Source organism: Barbatula barbatula (assembly GCF_947034865.1).
Source record: "Barbatula barbatula genome assembly, chromosome: 2".
NCBI lineage: Eukaryota > Metazoa > Chordata > Actinopteri > Cypriniformes > Nemacheilidae > Barbatula > Barbatula barbatula.
In genome coordinates this window covers 13886381-13906666 of record NC_136767.1, presented here as the reverse complement: position 1 = coordinate 13906666, position 20286 = coordinate 13886381, and the positions used below count along the sequence as shown (strand labels likewise).

The following is a 20286-nucleotide window of genomic DNA, read 5'->3' as shown; positions in this document are numbered from 1 at the left end:
ATTTTATTTCAGTTGGGGGTTTCCTCTCATGAAAGTGCCACACCGGTCAAGCTCGTCCACAACGCAGCGGGCCATCTCAACGGACCTGCCAGGACTATAGGAGCGGCAGTCATTGGTTACCTAGGTCAGTTCATCATGCTGTTTCAATGCAGAATGGATAAATTACAAAAAAACAAACCCATCCGTTAAACCATCATCTTCTTCCATCTAGGTGTGCGCGCCTTCGTAACCAAACCTGTGGCCACTAACCTTCAGTACATTGGAGGAGCAGCAGCCATTCTGGGTCTGGTTGCCATGGCGTCGGACGTGGAGGGTCTCTATGCTGCAGTTAAAGCCTTAGTGTGTGTTGTCAAAAGCAACCCTCTGGCTAGCAAGGAGATGGAGCGTATCAAAGGCTACCAGGTGGGCTACAATAACATTTACTCTGTAAGCCGATGGTGTTCTTGATTCCCTCGGCTCGAGCTGTTGGCTGTTATGAGCCAATGAGGGGGCAATTAAATAAAAACAGCAAGCTCGGACTGCTGTGTTCTCTGCAATTCAACTGATGTGATAAGTGGGGTTTGTAGGGGTGGGGCATGCTGGGACATGCTGTTTTGAAGATAACAGATGGTGCGCTGTTTTAATCCCCTGCTGCTTTAATTAGGTCTCTAGAAAAATGCAATGTTTCATCGTGAAGCTAATGTTGATTGTTGTTTACTGTTTACTATGTAAACAGTCATGAGTTGTGTTATTCAGTTTTGGGAGTGAATCTTAAAATGAGACCGAGTTTCATCTGATCTTTAATGGAGCTTCTTGTGTTATAGCTGCTGGCCATGTTGCTGAAAAAGAAACGGCCTTTGTTGAACAGCCATATTCTGCACTTGACTTTCTCTCTGGTTGGGACTGTGGATAGTGGCCACGAGACCTCTATCATCCCAAACTCCACGGCTTTCCAGGATCTGCTCTGCGATTTTGAGGTGGGATGCTCACATGGGGAGTTTTGGGGGTGTGCTGTGTTACTGTTCAAGATATGCATCAAATAATTGTTTTGTTCTTTTAGGTTTGGCTTCACGCTCCTTATGAACTGCACCTTTCTCTCTTTGAGCACTTCATTGAACTTCTGACTGAATCCAGGTAATCCATCTCTATTCCGGCACTGCTTATTCAATCTGATTTCGTCTGCCTATAGTCCTCAATCCTACTGTAATCCACCACATTATGAATTTGTATTTTTATGGCAGTATTAATATTAATATGACAAGTGCATATGACAGCGAGAGAGAGGCTGTTTCTTTAATAGTATGTGAGAGACTGCTGCAGACCTGCAGATTTATTAGTACTGGTGTTACTTAGGCAAAGTCCAAATGTTTTTGTTTTCAGTGAAGCTGCTAAGAATGCCAAACTGTTGCGGGAGTTTCAGCTGATCCCCAAACTGTTGCTCACACTGAGGGATCAGTCTCTGTCTCAGCCCACGATTGCTGCCATCGGCAATGTCCTCAGTCTGCTGCTACAGGGCTTTCCCAACTCCTATGACCTGCTCAGGTAAGCCGAGATACACAACCATTTTAACATGCCTTTACCCAAACCGCAATGCATGCCGTTTTCCCCTCCTCTAGCCTCCTCCACTACTTTAAAATAAAGCTCTTTTGCTATTGTAACGTATAGAGCTCCCGCTGTTTTGAAAACGCCACCTACTTTGCTCTGTCCCACTTAGCGCAAATTGAAGGGCAACACTGAACCCAGCGGCCAGCACAGCGCATTCCGCGTCCTATGTGAAAGGACATAACACCGTATCCTATCCAAACGCGGTGGGATGAGATTCCTGCCATAAGCAATTTGTCTGTCAATACTGAATGCGAAAATAATTCACAAAACACAGTTTTCTCAGTCCGCGCACCCTCTCACGCTGCAGCTGTGTAGTGTACAAATTGATATAGATGAGTCCTGTTCTCGTGACTTCAGTAATGCCTTACTGGACGCTATGCCATCATTTCAGAATCTAAACGTATGTAATCAATGTATATAGCCTGTCATCATCCATGTTTGCCGATTAATATTCACGAGGTGCAGAACTTGCATCGAATGAGATCATAGAGTGGGCGGAGCTGTCAGCCGTGATGTCGCAGAAATAGAAACGGCTGTTGCTAGTCACACAGAGCTGTTGCGGCTGGTTAGGACAAAGCGTCATGGAAACATGGAAAAGATTTTTATTGCATGTCCCGGTGTCACATCACGATGAGAGAAAACGTCTTAAAGCATTAAAGGCACAAGAATAAACAAACAAAAATATTGCATATGTTGAGGCAGGATGAAACAGATGTCATTACACAGAACAATCACTACTGCTTTAAGATATTAAAATGTTTACTATATGCAATATATTGATATCCAATGATATCCAATATATGCAATATATAGATCGTTCCACATCAACCCAGAGAGTTGTGTCATAAAAAGTTTATTTTGGAAAACATGGTTTCCTTTATTTATGTTTACAATTTGTGCGCATGCTTGAACTGCCTTGAAAAATCTTGCTATACTCCCGTGCAATGCCACGGTACATTTTCTTTGACTGATGCCACTAAACTCTGTTTTTTGAAGGTTTGGACAGTTTATCTCCTCAACATTACCAACCTTTGCAGTCTGTGAGAAGTTTGTGGTTATGGAGAACACAAATGAAGAAAAGATTGACAGAGGTAAGCACACATGTATTGAAACACTGCATTATCAAGTCAAAAAGGGGCCAAAAGCATAATTTCACACTTTGTGGTGTTTCCAGGAGCGGATGATGAGTTTGGAGGCCTCCTTTCATCTAACCTGATTCTTCTACGGAACAGACTGCTGGACATCCTGCTCAAGCTGCTTTTTACCTGCAAAGAGAAGAACACGGTTAATGCACAGTGAGTGATGCTTCTTATTTAATCTCAGATTCTCTCAGAGTGCTGCACTGCATTTCACTGCATCTATAACATTGTTACCTAAGCTCAGGCTTTATATTTAAATATCTTTATCGCATTGTTCTTCATAAAGTTTGTCGTTTTCATAATTGTTATTCTTCTTGCTCTAAAATGTTCTCTCTGCTGCCTACCACAGGGCATGTGAAGAGCTTGTACGCACCTTGGGTTTTGATTGGCTGCTGATGTTTATGGAAGAGCACGTTCACTCCAGCACGGTGACGGCAGCTCTCATGATCTTGGTGGTGTTGCTGAGTAACCAATCCATTCTGAGCCGGTTTAAAGAGGGCCTGACGGGAGGAGGCTGGCTGGACCACACAGACTCTGTGCTTACTAATAAGATCGGCACTGTTCTGGGTGAGTTAGAGGCCCAACAGAGCCCTAAGATTAAAGTTCCCGTGACAGAAAAAAATTGTTACGCTCAATTTATACTCGTATGTTGGACTTATGCCATAGGCTACGTGTCGGTTTTCATTTATACCTTGGCGTCGTTGTCCACATTGACAGGCAACAAACAGGCATCAGTGTCCATGTGAGTGTTGCTTGTGTAACCAAGACAAGAGCTTGAAGAAGAAGCAGCTCATTTGAGAAGCATTAGCATTGATAGCGGCTAGTAAACAGTCACTATTGTTGCAGCTTGAGATGTTAAAAACAGAATAAAAAATAATTTATTTTGATAATTCATTCGGAAACGCGCTTGAGTCATGACACTATTGCACCCGACGGCGGGTGTAGTGAGGTAGGCTGGACGAGAGCCCGGAGTCGAGGCACACCGGTCGCGTATCACAGAGGAGATCGGGAGCATAAGAGGACGTGTGACCGGACCGTCAGTGATACGAGAACCCCGGCTCTCGTCGCGCCTACCTCACTACAGAGGGGTTCAAACAGACCAATCACTACGCTTAAGTTGACTCATTGTTACATTTTTGGAGAGGTGCGCATCAGGCTATGGTGTAGGGTATGCGGCTCTGCGTAAGATACTGCGTTGGTCCTACACACGAGTATAAACTGAGCTTTAGTACCACTTTACAATAAGGTTGTATTTGTTAGCATTAATTATTAAACGCATTACTGTAAGTATCATGAACTAATAATGAGCAATATAGGTTATCAACATTTATTCATTTTTGTGTAGGGCTAGTTAATGTTCATTGTGCATTAACTAGTTTTAGCAGTTACAACTTTTGATTTTAAAGATGTATAGTAAATGCTGAAATGAACATGAACGAAGATAAATAATTGCTGTAGAAGTATTTTTCATAGTTCATGTTAGCTAATGCATTAACTAATGTTAACAAATACAACCTTATTGTAAAGTGTTACAGATTTGCTGCTAGTTTGTGAGAAATTCATATGCATGGCTATCAAAGAGTCCAAAATACGTTTATTTAAGGGCCCTTCCACCAATTTTTGTGTATATATATACATACAACATTTTATTATGCAGTTATTAGTTATCGAATGTTGCCGTGCATGTTTGTGATGGTGTTAAACATTGTATTTTCTCTCCTCCTATCCTCTCAGGTTTTAATGTGGGTCGCAGTGCAGGGGGCAGGTCAACGGTGCGTGAAATCAACAGAGATGCCTGCCATTTCCCAGGATTCCCCGTGTTGCAAACACTGCTGCCCAAACACACCAACGTCCCGGAGATTTACTTCCTGCTCATGGCCCTCTTCCTGCAGCAGCCAATCACAGACCTGCCTGACAGCCTCCAGGTACATGTCAGTATTCAAACCCTTTTTACTCTGCTAATCAATGTTTATTAAGATGACATGTTAACTTTACCACTAAAATCAATTGTTATTTCCAGTCATTCGGTCATACATGTGTTATATGTATAAACAGAAAAGTGGTTTCTTAGAAAACAGGCAAAAACACGTTGTAGTCTGCACAAATGATTTTGTCCTGCATGTACTGTCGTTGCATGTCTTTTCTTTTCACTTTCTGTAGTGTTCCAACCGTAGTTTCTGTTTCATCTGTGTGAGAGCATTTCAGTTTCAAAACTCCCTTAACTTTTGAACTACATGAATCATTTCTGAGTGTTCTCTCTCTCCTCATACAGTTTGACTTGGACTCTATCTGGACGTTTATATTTGGTGTGCCAGCCTCCAGTGCTACAGTGATGGGCTCCATTCACAACATGTGCACTGATGCAGCGTTCCTTCTTCTAGCAATGCTGCGCAGCATGCTCAACCTGGTTAGTCTCCAGCCTGTCTGACGAGAACAAATGATTTCCAGCAACAACTCTTATTGTTATGGCTGCTTAGTAGTTTATCAGAAGTCAGTTTACTCTGCATTTACTATTGGACTGTTTTGTATTGGATCAGAATCAGATAGCACTTAATATAACAGATCTTTAAAATGTCATTAGCGCATAAAACATCATTTTTTTGCCCTGTTCTGCATACTACATTACGTACTGTGTAACTGTAAATATGAGGAAACCAACCCTGAGCTTGACCCGAATCCATATTAAGTACATGCGGCAATCCCTTTACCCAGAAATAAAAAATCATGTAATTTAAAACCTGTATATAAGTCTGTGGAAGAAAAAACAAGATATTTTTAGAAATGTCTCCATAGTTTTGAGTCAATAAAATGGAAGTCAATGGAGGCGAGTGTTGTCTCGGTGAGAACATTCTGTGAAATTTCTTCTTTTATGTAGTTCGAAGAAAGTTCTACAGGTTTGACATCAGGATAAGAAAACAATGAAATAATTTGGGATGCACTGATATTTACTACATGTACATTTTGGCCAATAATTCGTTAACCTTGGAAGACGATATCCGATATATTGGCCAATATACAGTATTTAAATATTAATATAAAATTTTCTGAGACTGAAACAAAAGGCAGAAAGTGGGCAACTGCTTTTATTTGAAAACATTCACTGCAGAAAACAAAGTAACCATTAGTTCTCTTTTTTCCTCCTGAAAATCATACACCAAGCCTACTTTATACTAGTTAACAGTTTTTTAAACTTCAAACTTTTCTGGTTTAATGGTTCTTTAATAAACAAATATAGATGATCTTCCATAGCAACCCCGAAAAGTATTCTTATAAAAGTCTAACAGGTTTCAAGACAGAAAGCATTCAGACAGCAATCAGCTTTAAACCATATGGTTTTGTTCCTGTAATGTGCACATTCGTAAATACTCTATCTACATATTGTACCTAGGTCAATGATGTCTTGCTAATAGCAGAAGGTGACCGGAAGACACTGCTGTACTAACTGTGAGCAGCGTGCAACTGAAATAGTTTAACCAGAGAAAATGATCCATACATTTTATTCATAATTTAAATTGTATTATCAGCCGATACAGATAACATAAAAATGACCATTTATCGGCCAAGACCGATATGGACGATAATTTACCGTGCATTCCTACTCTATTTGACAGTACATGCCCTTACCATGTATTTAAAGTCCAATGCGATTAATGTCCTCCTGGAGACGCATTGCAGTTGCACTATTCAGAATATTACACGTTTTTGGGGGACAAATTTTTTTTTTTATTTGTTTCAGCCATGGCAGTCAGAAGAAGAAGGGTCCTGGTTGAGAGAATATCCCATCACTCTCATGCAGTTTTTCCGTTACCTCTACCACAACATCCCAGACCTGGCACCCATGTGGCACAGCCCGGACTTCCTGTGTACACTCGCTGCTGCAGTTTTCCCTTTCAATATTCGGCCCTATTCTGAGATGGTACGCAAAGTTGCTTTATTCCTAACTGCTTGGCAGCCCTTGGATAATTAGTTTATATGACAGAATATTGAGATTTGTTTTCAGAAAGTTGGCGTGTTTAACTGTGATGGGTCTTGTTTTCTCAGGTGAGTGATTTGGATGATGAAGCAGGCTCACCTACAGAAGAGTTCAAGGCCTTCGTGACAGATTCAGGAATGAATCGCAGCCAGTCAGAATACTGCAATGTGGGCACTAAAACATACCTGACCAATCACCCAGCCAAAAAGTATGTTTTTGACTTCATGAGGGTCCTTATCATGGACAACCTGTGCATGACACCTGCCAGCAAACAGACCCCCATCATTGATCTACTGCTAGAGGTGAGAAGCGTCCTTATCTGAGATATCTGCTCATTTACCAATGAATGTTTTTTTTTAGTTCCTTTCATGGTATATTTTGTATTGTTCTGTAACACCGGTAGAGATTTTGGAGCTTCTTATAAGAAGATGCCCGTCTTCTAGACAGAAACTCTAACTGTAGTCTATCCTCAGGCCTCACCGGAGCGCTCCACCAGAACCCAGCAGAAAGAGTTTCAGTCATATATCTTGGACAGTGTGATGGATCAGCTCCTCGCTGCAGATGTTTTATTGGGTTAGTTCTTCATCCCATTAATGAAAGCTCAGAAAAATCTTTAGTATAATAGGGAATTCTGTTATTTCCATTTTTTACAGTTTTTTACTTCATTATTTTACTTTCACGTCATTGAAAAGTGATATAAGATATATGTTATCATGTGTTATCAATTGGCTTCTATAAAAAGCGACCCTGGACATTCAGCAAATAATCTTTGTACTTCACATAAAAAGAAAAGAATATGCCTTTGAAAAGGCATCAATTATAGAAATTAAATAATAGCCTGACCCCTAATGTGCCTCTTGACCATCAATACATTGTCAACTCGTTATGATTTACAGTATTTCTTATTATAAATCTTCCCTGGCCATGTGTCTGTCGTCCAACAGGTGAGGAGGCTTCATTGCCAATAACAACTGGAGGAAGTTATAACATTCTGGTCAACAATGTATTCTACTTCACCCAGCGTGTTGTGGATAAGCTGTGGCAGGGCATGTTCAACAAAGAGTCCAAGCTAGTGGTGGAATTCATAGTTCAACTCATTACCCAGGTGAGAGTTCTGTGAACTTACAGTTTGGTTTTCACATAACTGTGACTGTAAAAAACAAGCACACTAAACTTTTTTTTGTTATACAAAAGCAAAGTTGGGCTGCCTTATACTTCTTCTACCACTAGAAATATATTTTTTGTAGTTCATCATAATAAAAATCCCTCCTCCATACTATATATGTATGAATATTCAATTGAAAGTACGTTACATACAAAAGTAATGCTTTTATTGAATTTCAATTCTAGTGTTGCAAACTATAAATGCCACATTTCAACCATGATTCTTAATTCAAAGTTTTTCCTAGCGCATTCGAATTTAAGTAAATAGGTGACAAATATTTTTTTCGCTGTTCTATTCATCAGTGCATATTTTGTCAACCACTTAATCGTTTCGAAAGGCCACACATTCTCTAACTCTCAATCCTTTTCATTAGTTTTCAAAACCCATGTAAACTCTCTCTTGTTCCCAGGACTTACATAAGATTTAAAGTTGTGTGCCCATGTGACTTGTGCGAGTGTTGGTACTCCGTTCTGTTTCTCTCTGTTCCCACAACAGTCCAAACGGCGATCGCAGGGTTTGTCTCTGGACTCTATCTACCACTGTCTGAACCGAACCATCCTCTACCAGCTGTCCCGTCCACACAAGACTGTCCCGCAGCAGGTCACCCTGCTGGACTCGCTACGTGTGCTGACAGTAAACCGAAACCTCGTGCTGGGACCCGGAAACCACGACCAGGAGTTTGTGGCCTGTCTGGCTCACTGCTTAATTAACCTGCACACGGGGAGGTGAGAGAGAAAATCTCAAATGTTTTTTAAACACTCAAAATCAAACGGTTTGGATTTCAGAGGATAGATAGATAGATATGGGATCATTAAAGCAGAAATGTAGATAGTAAGCTGGATAGAAGCCATTTTTCTCTTTGCGTTGGGAGAGTCTGTGCACTGTAGTGTGGTGCTGTTCTGGGTGAGAGAGTCTTGCATTGTCATGGCTCTGTATTTAGACTCGCTCAGAGCTTCTGAGAGACATGAGATCAGTGCAGAGACAGTCAACAGAACTGCTTTAGTGCTGCTGAAAGATCAATAGAGAAACTGATTTCATTTTAAGTGCCTGGTAATGTGCTGGCAAGATACTTTATTATTATTGCTGTGATTTGGAATTCAGACTTTATCATTTTAACGGATTAAATGAATATGGACATGTTGGGGATGCTAACACATAATTGATTATCGATGAATCGCTACCATTAAATCCATAAGCATATAGATATAGTTTAACACAAATGCATTTAGTTAAAATATATCTGGAAATCCCTACTTCACTTACAGTTTTATAGTTTTGCCATGGGACATACACCACAAAATCTCATGAAAAGAACCCGTCATGTATTAAGGGGTTGCAGGCTAATGACATCATCATGATTTTCTTTTACAGCAGTGTGGAGGGCTTTGGTCTGGAGGCGGAGGCCAGAATGACCACATGGCATGTAGCTGTACCTTCCGAGAACGAGTCAAATAGTGTTCAGAGCCAGGATGTTAGCGAAGGTTGCTCTTTGGCTTTTCTCATAATGATTTGTGGTTGGAATAGTGTGTGCCACATTAAAGGGATACTCCACCCCAAAAATAAAATTGTCATAAATGACTCGCCCTCAAGTTGATCCAAACCTGTATAAATAACTTTGTTCTGAGGAACACAGAGAAACATATTAAGATTTCTGGGACATCATTGACTACCACAGTAAGACAAATTTGTGTGTCACTTTTTTCTTCTGTTGAACACAAAATTAGATATTTTGAAGAATTTAGTTGAGCAAATACTTCTAGGGCACCTTTGACTGCCATTTTAATGATTCCTACTATGGTAAATCAAGGATGTCCCAGAAATGTCAGTTGCTAAAATTCCTCCAAATATTTTTCTTCGTGGTTAATAGAACAAAGAAATGTATACAGGTTTGGAACAACTTGAGGTTGAGCTACTTATATTATAGACTTTTGGGGTGGGCCGTGACCGTTTTCAATGTCATTTAGTCGTAACTTGTGTGGTTTGTGTGTCAGGTCGTCAGTTGCTGCTTAAGGCGGTGAATCGAGTGTGGACGGAGCTCATGCATAGCAAAAGACAAATGCTGGAGGACATTTTTAAAGTGTCTCTACCCATCAATGACAGAGGACATGTGGACATCGCCACCGCTAGACCTGGGCTTGAGGAACCTGCGGCCAAAAGCTGGCAAAACCACCTGAGTAAGAAAAATATCCAATCATACGCACTTAAATATTCACCACAATATATATGGTGCTTTGCACTGCATATACTAACACCCTGTTTATGCAATGGGTTATTTTTCTTGTAGAAAGAGGATATATGATGTTAATACTTAAGTGTCGGGAATATTTTTGAGTTGCATTTATTTTGTAATTGGATTATAAAGTTTTTTATTTTTATAATAAAGATTATAGTGAATGACCAAAACACACATTTTGCATGCAAGTCTGTTACCATTAGTTTTAAACGCATCAAATATCAGCTGATTGTTAATAAATACAAATTTTCGTGTTAGATCAAACTTTGTTATTTATCAATATGCAGGCATGTCCCAAAAAATATAAAACTTGGCCTCTAATCATGAAAATACAACCTATTCATAGAAAGTGACAAATCCGTCACATTCTCCCACATATAACACATATATTATTTTAGCAGCTTGTTATTTTATCAGCTCACTGCTGTTCTCATATTGGTTTTGTCTGTTTTCCCTTTTAGTCCATGAGAAGAAATCCATCAGCAGGGGTGAGACAGTCGCCCCGGCAAATCAGTCCAAACTCTCTCGGGTCAGCAGCGGCTTCGGGCTGTCCAAACTGACCGGATCCCGTCGGAGCAAGAAGGAAAGCGGAATAAACAAAAACAATCTTTCCGCTCAGGTAGGAAAAAAACGACAGCTGATGTAATCGCTTTGGCATGCAGCTTGTTTCACGTTCATTCTAAAAAGAGTTTTGTCCGGTCACAGGAAACGTTCCAGTGGATGTTTACACACATCGCTGTGGTTCGAGACTTGGTGGCAATGCAGTACAAGGAGTATCAAGAGGTAACGTAGAGATTCTTAGATATTTTATATTCATTCTTATTTACAGTCCATGATTCAATTTGATCAAAGACTATACTTTCATTCATTGCATTGGTGTGACAAATTTTATATTTGTTTTCTCACAGAGGCAGCAAAATGCATTGAAATATGTCATGGATGAGTGGGCAGGGATTGAGTACGAGCTGCTTCGGGAGAGAGGACTCTGGGGGCCTCCCATTGGTTCCTACTTGGACAAATTTCAATTGGACATGACTGAGGGTCCCTGTAGAATGAGGAAGAATATGGTTCGGAACGACATGTTTTACATCCATTATCCTTACGTGCCTGATCCTGAGCCCAACGCAAGCACTCAGGTTAGTCTGCTCTGCTTTCCAAAAACTATTCAACAGTTGCGCAAAGACCTCCGTCACCATAACTTAATTGAAAGGGCATTGCAGGTATACAGAACTGCTTTATTTTCCCAAGCATCCTTATATCTCTCTGGAGAACAACGCTTGTTTTTTATAGTTTGTCCACTTTTACTCTCAGGTGCCATTGCTGGGGGGAGTGGTAAGTGTAACGGTTCAGGTACAATCTAAAGAGTGCCAAAACTTGAGCTCTGCTGTGCTGTGGAATAACCGCATTGCTGAACTGTGTAACATACAATGTCTCTATCCAAAAGCTTCTGATAAAAAAATAAGATTTACTTTTGAACGCTGTTTGAAGTTGTCTCTCTGCACTTGTTCCTTTCGAAAATATTGCATACATGAGGAACAATAGATTTACATGTTTACATATTTCAAATCTCTTATAATCCACATCCGTTGTGTGAAATTGAACGATATTCAAATCTAAATATGTTTGCATATCCTTTGTAAATCATTCAGCGTGTTTATGACGGGAATATCAGCACGGCACTTGTAGTTTTGTCAAGCTTGTCAAGTGTTTGCATGGCTCATGGTTTCTCTATCTCTGCTTGTCACTTATAAGATTTCATAGTACAGCTAGATGCTTTCCTCTGAATTGAATGAATGATTTGCAAGTAAACAGAAGTTAAGTTGTACTTTTATTTGAATACTTGCAGAAACCAGCGCGGTACCGGCGAGCGATCAGCTATGACAGTAAGGAGTATTATATGAGACTGCTATCAGGGAACCCGGGCATGTACCAACACTCTATAGAACAAAACACTGAGGGAGAGACGACACAGCAGGAACCTGAACACGGGGAGGACACCATCGCAAGGGTCAAAGGTCATTGTAAAGTTTTACTGTCCCTGATGACATATTACACATCGAAATCAGAAAGGAAAGTTAGTTAATGTAATTCCAATTCGGCTGTGCTCCCAAAATGAGTGGAAGGTGAATAAAGTCATTTTTACATTTTTAGATAGTTGTGTCAAATCGATACGATTTATCAATTCCAAAATAGATGTTTATGTAATATATTCGTGTGCGTGTTGTGTATATTTATCCGTATATATAAATACACAAACATACATGTATATATTTACGAACTATGTGTATACACAACACACACACGCATTTTATATAAAAACAGATGTTTATTTTGGCGATAAACCGATTTGACTACCCTCAGGTTTACAGTCAACATGTTTAGCCTTATTCCTAAAAATACCCTTATATTAAAAATATGATTGTGTACTTTAGGTCTGGTGAAGGCCCCTTTAAAGCGCTCCCGCTCCACAGCAGATGGAGGAGAGGAGGACAGTCAGGACCAGCTGCAGGAGTTGCTGGAGTCAGGAGCTATGGACGAAGAACAGAAAACGGACAACACCACGCTGCTCCGCCTGCTGGAGGAGGGAGAAAAGGTCAGACGGTTCCACGTCTTCCTCCACAACACCATATTCACACTTAATTCAGATTAACATACTCATAGCAGTCAGTTATTCATCGTGTTAATTTGCTGAGGTTAAATGGTTATATTTAGTTTACTTCATGGAGAAGACCGTGTGAATTCCTAAGTGACAGTCCTAAGTGTTTTGTCATGTGTTTATTGACAGATCCAGCACATGTACCGCTGTGCACGAGTTCAGGGTCTGGACACCAGTGAAGGACTTCTCTTATTTGGCAAAGAACATTTCTACGTGATCGACGGCTTCACCATGACTGTGACCAGAGAGATTAGAGACATCGAGACACTCCCCGCAAAGTAAAGTATTTTAGCTTTTTTAAATAGAGCTTTTAGGCATGAAGTCTTTTGGCAGTATTACTTGTTTTTATCTTCGTTTCCTAATTAAAGACATGCTTGTACTTGATCCTGTTAAATTACACTTAATACACATTCATTCCTATTGGACCAAAATCCTCGTTTGTATTTTCCTTTTTGATGTATTTGAGAAAAATGTGCTTTTCTACTGTTCCGTTTTTAAAGTCGTCTGATTCATAACACTTTACCACAACGTTTAATTTGTTAGCTTTAGTTATAATAGCTTATTAAAATAGCATGAAATAACATTGAACAATACAGAATTGACTGCATTTATTAATTTATGTGAATGTCAATTTGTTGGAATATTGTTTTTTTATAGATGTATTAAAAAACTGATAAAAAATGTATTAAAGGTCCAGTGAATGAAACTTAGCATCATCTAGCGGTGAGATTGCGATTTGCAGCCACAGTGGCTGACACAGAACTAAGATGTCGTCACGTTTTCACTTCTTTGCCGGTGGAGCGTATGTAGGAAACGCGCTCTTTACAGGAGTTTGTCTGTTTAGGGCTACTGTAGAAACAACAGGCCACAAGTTGTTGGTGTAAATCGAGCCTCAGTGTGAAGTGTTTGTGACAGTGATTGTCTCTGATCCACTAGTGAATTGACTGGCTTTATACGCTGCTTGTTTCTGTGATGTGTGCAGTATGCATGAGCCCATCATCCCTCGAGGGGCGCGGCAGGGTAAGAGTCAGCTGAAACGCTCCTGCAGCATCTTTGCTTATGAAGACATCAGAGAGGTGCACAAACGTCGCTACCTGCTTCAGGTGTGTAAATGAATCGGCTTTGATCATCGCAAAACTGTACAAAATGACCATCAAGTAACAGTGAGCCTGTACTGTCTTCTTTCATATAGCCAATTGCAGTAGAAGTGTTTTCAGGTGACGGGAGAAATTATCTACTGGCTTTCCAAAAAGGAGTCCGGAACAAAGTCTATCAAAGGTAAAATAAAGTCACGCTTATGCCTATTTGCATAACATATTTTGAGAATTTTAATCAAAAAATTCAAGCTTTTGTACTGTTAAAAAGCTAGTTTTGTATTTCAAGGTTTCTGGCCGTGGTTCCCTCTCTGGCTGACAGCTCAGAATCTGTCTCTGGACAGCGTCCCAACACAAGTGTGGAACAGGGGTGAGTTTCCCAAATATGATAAGCTCTGCTGCTTACTGGATCATGAAATATATTGGGTTTATTTATAAAATGTTTTCTCAACAGGTCCGGCCTTCTTATTACGCTGGTCGGCGAGAAGTCAGTGACCCAGAGATGGGAGGTACAGTAACTTTTCATTTAAAGTGGATTGTTTGTTGTGTTGTTTGTGAAGTTGCTCATGAAAGACTTGGTTTATCTGCAGAGAGGCGAAATCAGTAACTTCCAGTACCTGATGCATCTCAATACGTTGGCGGGCAGGTCGTACAATGATCTGATGCAGTATCCAGTCTTTCCATGGATCCTGGCAGACTTTGACTCTGAGGTAAAAACCTCTCTCTGTTTCTCCCCTGTCTTCTGTCAGTATATTAATTGTTTTGTTAATAATGGTGAACTATTCCACAGGAACTGGACCTTAACAATCCAAAGACATTCCGCAATCTATCCAAACCCATGGGTGCTCAGACAGATGACAGATTGATTCAGTACAAGAAACGATTTAAAGACTGGGAGGATCCTACTGGTCAGTCAAAGGCCAGTTTGTGTTAAACTTTGCTTATGGTTGCAGATACATTGTAAGCATGTTTTTCCTGACAGGTGAGACTCCAGCGTATCATTACGGCACTCATTACTCCTCTGCAATGATTGTGGCCTCATATCTGCTCAGAATGGAGCCGTTCACTCAGATCTTCCTCAGGCTTCAGGTTAGTTCCACCGGATGTACAATACATGTGCATGCTGTGTCTTTATTGTGTTTCCTTTGTTAGTTCTTCCTTTAGCTTGGTTTTTAAGTTGTTGTAGATGAAATGTTTATAAAGCACAAAATACTTATTTCACATTAATGCCAACTTTTAAAAGTAGATGAGAATATGCACTACCGGTCAGACGTTTTTAGATTACTTGTTTGTATTTGATGTGTGTTTAAAAATTGCAGTGTAGACTTAAAGTGGGACATGACTTTTACAAGAAAGTTGTTTATCTGAATGCCACAAAAGCGGAGGCTGTAACTTTTGACCTTCAACATAGAGAGAGAGAGAGAAAGCCTGAGATCTTTACTTGGGGAAAGAAAGGTCCAGTCTTGTTGAGACCAGAAAGGCCCAGTCTTGTCCCTTCTGCAGTACTGTAGTACATTAGTACTGAAATAGAAAATATATTTCTTCAATGTACCCTCAGGGTGGGCATTTCGATTTGGCCGACAGAATGTTTCACAGTGTGCGGGAGGCATGGCTCTCCGCTTCCAAACACAACATGGCTGATGTTAAAGAACTTATCCCCGAGTTTTTCTATCTCCCGGAGTTCCTGCTCAATTCCAACAACTTTGACCTTGGTGGGTAAAATCGTGACCACATCTGGAACCTGAATACACGCTGTTTTTTTTTCATACTTCAAGTATGCTTGCTTTTTCTTAAAGGGAGTAAACAAAATGGCATCAAGCTTGGAGATGTGATTCTGCCTCCGTGGGCTAAAGGAGATCCAAAAGAGTTCATCAGAGTTCACAGAGAGGCAAGTGTTGCATTCTTCAAAAGGGGAACTTTTGGTATTGCTGACATTTCTCAATTATTGTTTGCTGTCAAATTAAACTTGTGTGTGATGTGTTTTCAGGCGTTGGAGTGTGACTATGTCAGCGCTCATCTGCATGAATGGATCGACCTGATCTTTGGTTATAAGCAGCAGGGTCCTCCAGCAGTGGAGGCAGTGAATGTCTTTCACCATCTCTTCTATGAGGGACAGGTGGACATCTACAATATTAATGACCCGCTTAAAGAAACTGCGACCATTGGATTCATCAACAACTTTGGACAGATCCCCAAACAGGTTCTCTTTTATTTTCATGATGATGAATGAATCTTTAGCTTTCTAGATGTCTTCAGAAGTCACAGTGTAATGGCTGTCAAGGTTTGGATGTTCTAAGTTTATCGTGACCCCGTAAATGTGTTTGACCACTTTGTTGTACGTGCCTAGCATCTATTAACACTGTTCATTTTTTATCATTACAGCTGTTCAAGAAGCCACATCCTCCGAAGCGGGTACGTAGTAAGTCAAATGGAGAAGTCCCTGGTGTTCCCGTTACACTGAACTCCACCTTAGACAAGATCTTCTTCCATCATTTGGACAACTTAAGACCTTCACTCACCCCTGTCAAAGGTACGAACGTATCAACAGTGCCTTACAATGACAAAACAGACATAAAACTGAATCAATTTAGATTTAAATAAGACATGGCCAAGTACTCTGAATTTCATTTTCATGTAAGAAAAATGTGAATGTAATAAATTGAAAAACCGTAAACAACATATTCGGAAGAATGTGTGTTCTGCATAAATGTTGTGAAATATTCTTAACTGACCAAAGTAAAGAGCTTTTAAATGAGCCGCGTGTGTGTCATTTCTGTCTCACAGAGCTAAAGGAGCCAGTGGGTCAGATAGTGTGCACTGACAAGGGCATTCTGGCTGTCGAGCAGAACAAAGTGTTTGTTCCCCCTGCCTGGAATAAGACCTTCGCCTGGGGCTACGCAGACCTCAGCTGCAGACTCGCTAACTATGAGTCTGACAAGGTCATCGACAACATTAATGTTTTTCTGTTTGTTTACAGCTAATTTTGTGGCATCTTGTGTGTTCTGCTGTCAAATTCTTAACAGCAAAAAGCATCCAAAAGATGTTAAATATTCATACAATGTATTTCTCAGTATGTTTGATTTTTCTTGGCTAGATTTGTACTCTTGGTTTACGTTAATTTCATCTGCAATTGTGTGCTTTCGTCCACCTTGTAATTAAACATGAGCAAAATCTATAAAGTAAAATGACCACCCTAGTGTATGAAGTAGTTGTGTGGAATTGTTTTTGGGGGTTACCTGTAAACTTTGCTCATATGGTGTATTTGTTTGGGGATTTTTGTCTCGCAGGCAGTGGTAGTATACGAGTGTTTGTCCGAGTGGGGGCAGATCCTGTGTTCTATCTGTCCAAACCCCAAACTGGTCATTACTGGAGGACTCACTACAGCCATCTGTGTGTGGGAGAATGGGACCTCTAAAGAAAAAGCCAAGTCCCTTACACTCAAACAGGTAACTGTTGTCATCAGATATATGTTAGGAGTAATGTACAGCCAGCCCCTTACATAATGTACATCGCAGAAACAACCCTGACAGGATGATCATAACAACTGGCTGAATGAACCGTATTCACTTATTACACACCTACTTGCCACATGAGTGAGTTACTGTACACACAATATTAATTTGAAATATGATATATAATGCTACAATTGCAAACTAATCACAAGGGAACAAATGTCCTATTGTTTTTAAGCCAAGACAAGACTAGTGTGTAGTTTGGTTTAATCGTTTGTAAATTTAACCTCATATGTTGTCAATTAGGCATTTATTTGTAAGTAAATTATTTGTAAATTATCTGTCTCACAGAGCTAAAGGAGCCAGTGGGTCAGATAGTGTGCACTGACAAGGGCTCCGAGGACTCCGAGTACCTGAATGACATGGTGTTATGTTTCAGTGGTTGTTAATGAGGACTAACACACTGTACCTTGGAATGTCGTAATTAGCCAATCAGATTCAAGTATTCTAGAGTGCGTTGTAATGATACTTACTGTTTGTGTTCGTGTTACTTTGCCTTTGTAGCTCCTTTTTTGTAAAAAATTATATTTGGTATCAACCAAAAATGTATTCGTGAAAGACGGATGATGGTGGGTCTTTAAACCGCTATGGTGAACTCGATGTAATTATTTGTTTGGTGTCCATGTATTCTGTTGCTGGAAGAAGTATGTAACCTCTGAAAATCTAAGTTTTTTTAACTAAATCAAAACACTGAACAAACACGGTCTGCTTAAACGGATAAAAACAAACAACGACCTGGCCTGTGGCACCAAAACAGACCCAAACAATGATGCCCCCCATCGATACAGTATTGTACAGTAGAAGTGAGGTTCTCATGTTGATGTTCTGTGCCGCCTTTTTTACAAACGTTTCATGTTTTCAAAGACAATTTTGCCCGTTATTAAAACCTTTTGAGAAGCTTTGACTTGCAGCACATGGTTTACATCAGGCAGTGTGTTATGTGAATGGCAAATTCAAATGAAGGGTTTTTATTGTTTTACTATGCAAGGCTCCGATCTCACTGAATTAGATTTGTTTCGAAGTTAAAGATGTCATTTATATTTAGAAATATCAAAAAAGTGTCCCCAAAGAAATCACACATAAGTTTCACGTACTATTTTCGGCAGCTGTTTGTAATGAGGTACGTGTCATGTTTGCAGGCTCTTCTGGGACACACAGATGCAGTAACGTGTCTCACAGCATCATCAACTTACCACATCATCGTGAGTGGCTCCCGAGACCGAACCTGCATCATCTGGGACCTGAATAAACTATCTTTCGTAACCCAGCTGAGGGGCCACCGGGCTCCTGTGTCAGCGCTCTGCATCAACGAGCTGACCGTATGTAAACATTAACGCTTTCTGTATACGTGTATTTTTTGTTTTTGGCTGTTAAGATGCCACAAAGTGTCATAAAAAATAACAATACGGATTTGAAAAGCAAGTGTTTGTGTGTGTGTGAATGTAGGGTGATATAGTATCCTGTGCTGGAACATATATTCATGTGTGGAGCATCAATGGAAATCCCATCGCCAGCGCAAACACGTTCACCGGCCGCAGCCAACAGATTCTCTGTTGCTGTGTGTCTGAGATGAATGAGTGGGACACACAGAACGTTATCGTCACGGGACACTCTGATGGTGTTGTCAGGGTAACAGTCTATTGCCTCCTCCTTTCCATTATTTGTCTTTAAAGCATTACAACAGATATGGTAAAACAAGATCCTTGACACATGACATTGTCTTGTAGTTCTGGAGAATTGAGTTCCTGCAAGTTCCAGAAACACCGGCTCCAGAGCCTATAGAGCCCCCTGATATGCCAGAGTGTTGTGGAGAGATGGGTAATTCTATTATATTGTATTCAATGTTTAATTTACTTTAACTATACTGTAGATGATTCAAGGATTTTGACTTTCTAACCCCACCTCATGTTTCTACAGAGCGTCGTGACGCTCCAGAAGATGATAGCAGTGAATCAGAGGGAGAGGAGACCAGTCTCAGTCAGGACACCAAACCTCAAACTTCAAACAGACAGCCCAGCAGTACCGTCCACAGGCCCAAACCCCGCACAGGAGCCTCCTGGTCGGTTGACAGTGGCTCAGAAGACTCCCGCCGCTGGTCGGACACAATCAGCATTGATGAAAAGGAGGGCTTTGTTTTCGTAAACTACTCGGAGGGCCAGATGAGACGAGGAATTCAATCGCAGCTGCATTCTCAACCTAACTCAGTGGCCCCACATGGGCCAGTACCACAACCCCTTCAGCCCAGTAGTATGGAGGCACGTTCATACAACAAACTCAAACCAGGTACTGTAGATAAACCAGCTTGAGTTTCTACGTTTTTAAATTGTACGTTTGAAGGTCCAGTCGGTAAAATCTAGCTGCAAGGTTGCGAATTGCAACCAACCCCTCCCCTCCCTTTCGAAACACTAGGACGGCTCATAGAACCTGGTGAATTATATGCAAGGGGTGGATGGAGATAGAATTCTAAGGTAATAAAAACATAACGCTTCATTGTGTAAGCTGTTAATACACCACTGAATGGTTATGTATATATTGCATTTCTGTCAAAAAAAAACCACACTGGACCTTTAAAAACACAATTAGTAAGTCCAATGTGTAATTTTGGAGGATGTATTGACAGAAATGCAATAAATTATACATAACTATGTCTTCAGAGGTGCATAAAGACCTTACATAATGAAGCTTTATGTTTTAATTGCCTTCGAAAGTGCCTATTTCTATGTCAATTCACCACGGGTCCCCTTACATGTAATTCGCCATGTTGTTTCTACAGTAGCCCTAAATGGACAAACTGCTCTATGGAGAATTCTTCATAAATAAATGATCTATTTCAGCAAAGAAGCGAAAACATTGTCATATTAAGGATGTCGCAGACCGGAAGAGCTGGACAGCGTAGCGCCATTGTTTGTTAAAATGAACATATTGTTTTC

At 40.4% G+C, this 20286-nt stretch overlaps 1 protein-coding gene across 3 annotated transcripts in view; it reads left to right on the top strand.

Moving 5' to 3' along the window:
• The window catches only part of wdfy3 (WD repeat and FYVE domain containing 3), a 60753-nt gene that overhangs the window by 36837 nt on the left and 3630 nt on the right, over positions 1-20286 (top strand). For 2 of the 3 annotated variants that reach the window (XM_079479400.1, XM_079479401.1), the window contains exons 22-61: positions 13-124; positions 212-402; positions 804-956; positions 1040-1113; positions 1360-1521; positions 2581-2675; positions 2759-2879; positions 3073-3290; positions 4458-4648; positions 4996-5130; positions 6460-6639; positions 6765-6998; positions 7170-7269; positions 7641-7801; positions 8357-8586; positions 9233-9342; positions 9853-10035; positions 10556-10713; positions 10800-10877; positions 11003-11230; positions 11941-12109; positions 12527-12687; positions 12880-13028; positions 13733-13853; positions 13943-14028; positions 14134-14214; positions 14299-14353; positions 14435-14554; positions 14635-14752; positions 14827-14933; positions 15403-15556; positions 15641-15732; positions 15832-16044; positions 16227-16374; positions 16629-16783; positions 17132-17290; positions 18496-18675; positions 18803-18985; positions 19084-19174; positions 19274-19639. In XM_079479400.1, coding sequence (XP_079335526.1) covers positions 13-124; positions 212-402; positions 804-956; positions 1040-1113; positions 1360-1521; positions 2581-2675; positions 2759-2879; positions 3073-3290; positions 4458-4648; positions 4996-5130; positions 6460-6639; positions 6765-6998; positions 7170-7269; positions 7641-7801; positions 8357-8586; positions 9233-9342; positions 9853-10035; positions 10556-10713; positions 10800-10877; positions 11003-11230; positions 11941-12109; positions 12527-12687; positions 12880-13028; positions 13733-13853; positions 13943-14028; positions 14134-14214; positions 14299-14353; positions 14435-14554; positions 14635-14752; positions 14827-14933; positions 15403-15556; positions 15641-15732; positions 15832-16044; positions 16227-16374; positions 16629-16783; positions 17132-17290; positions 18496-18675; positions 18803-18985; positions 19084-19174; positions 19274-19639 — 6022 coding nt within the window. Of the gene's footprint in view, positions 1-12; positions 125-211; positions 403-803; positions 957-1039; positions 1114-1359; positions 1522-2580; positions 2676-2758; positions 2880-3072; positions 3291-4457; positions 4655-4995; positions 5131-6459; positions 6640-6764; positions 6999-7169; positions 7270-7640; positions 7802-8356; positions 8587-9232; positions 9343-9852; positions 10036-10555; positions 10714-10799; positions 10878-11002; positions 11231-11940; positions 12110-12526; positions 12688-12879; positions 13029-13732; positions 13854-13942; positions 14029-14133; positions 14215-14298; positions 14354-14434; positions 14555-14634; positions 14753-14826; positions 14934-15402; positions 15557-15640; positions 15733-15831; positions 16045-16226; positions 16375-16628; positions 16784-17131; positions 17291-18495; positions 18676-18802; positions 18986-19083; positions 19175-19273; positions 19640-20286 lie in introns of all 3 variants that reach the window. The other variant, XM_079479399.1, reaches the window with a different exon arrangement.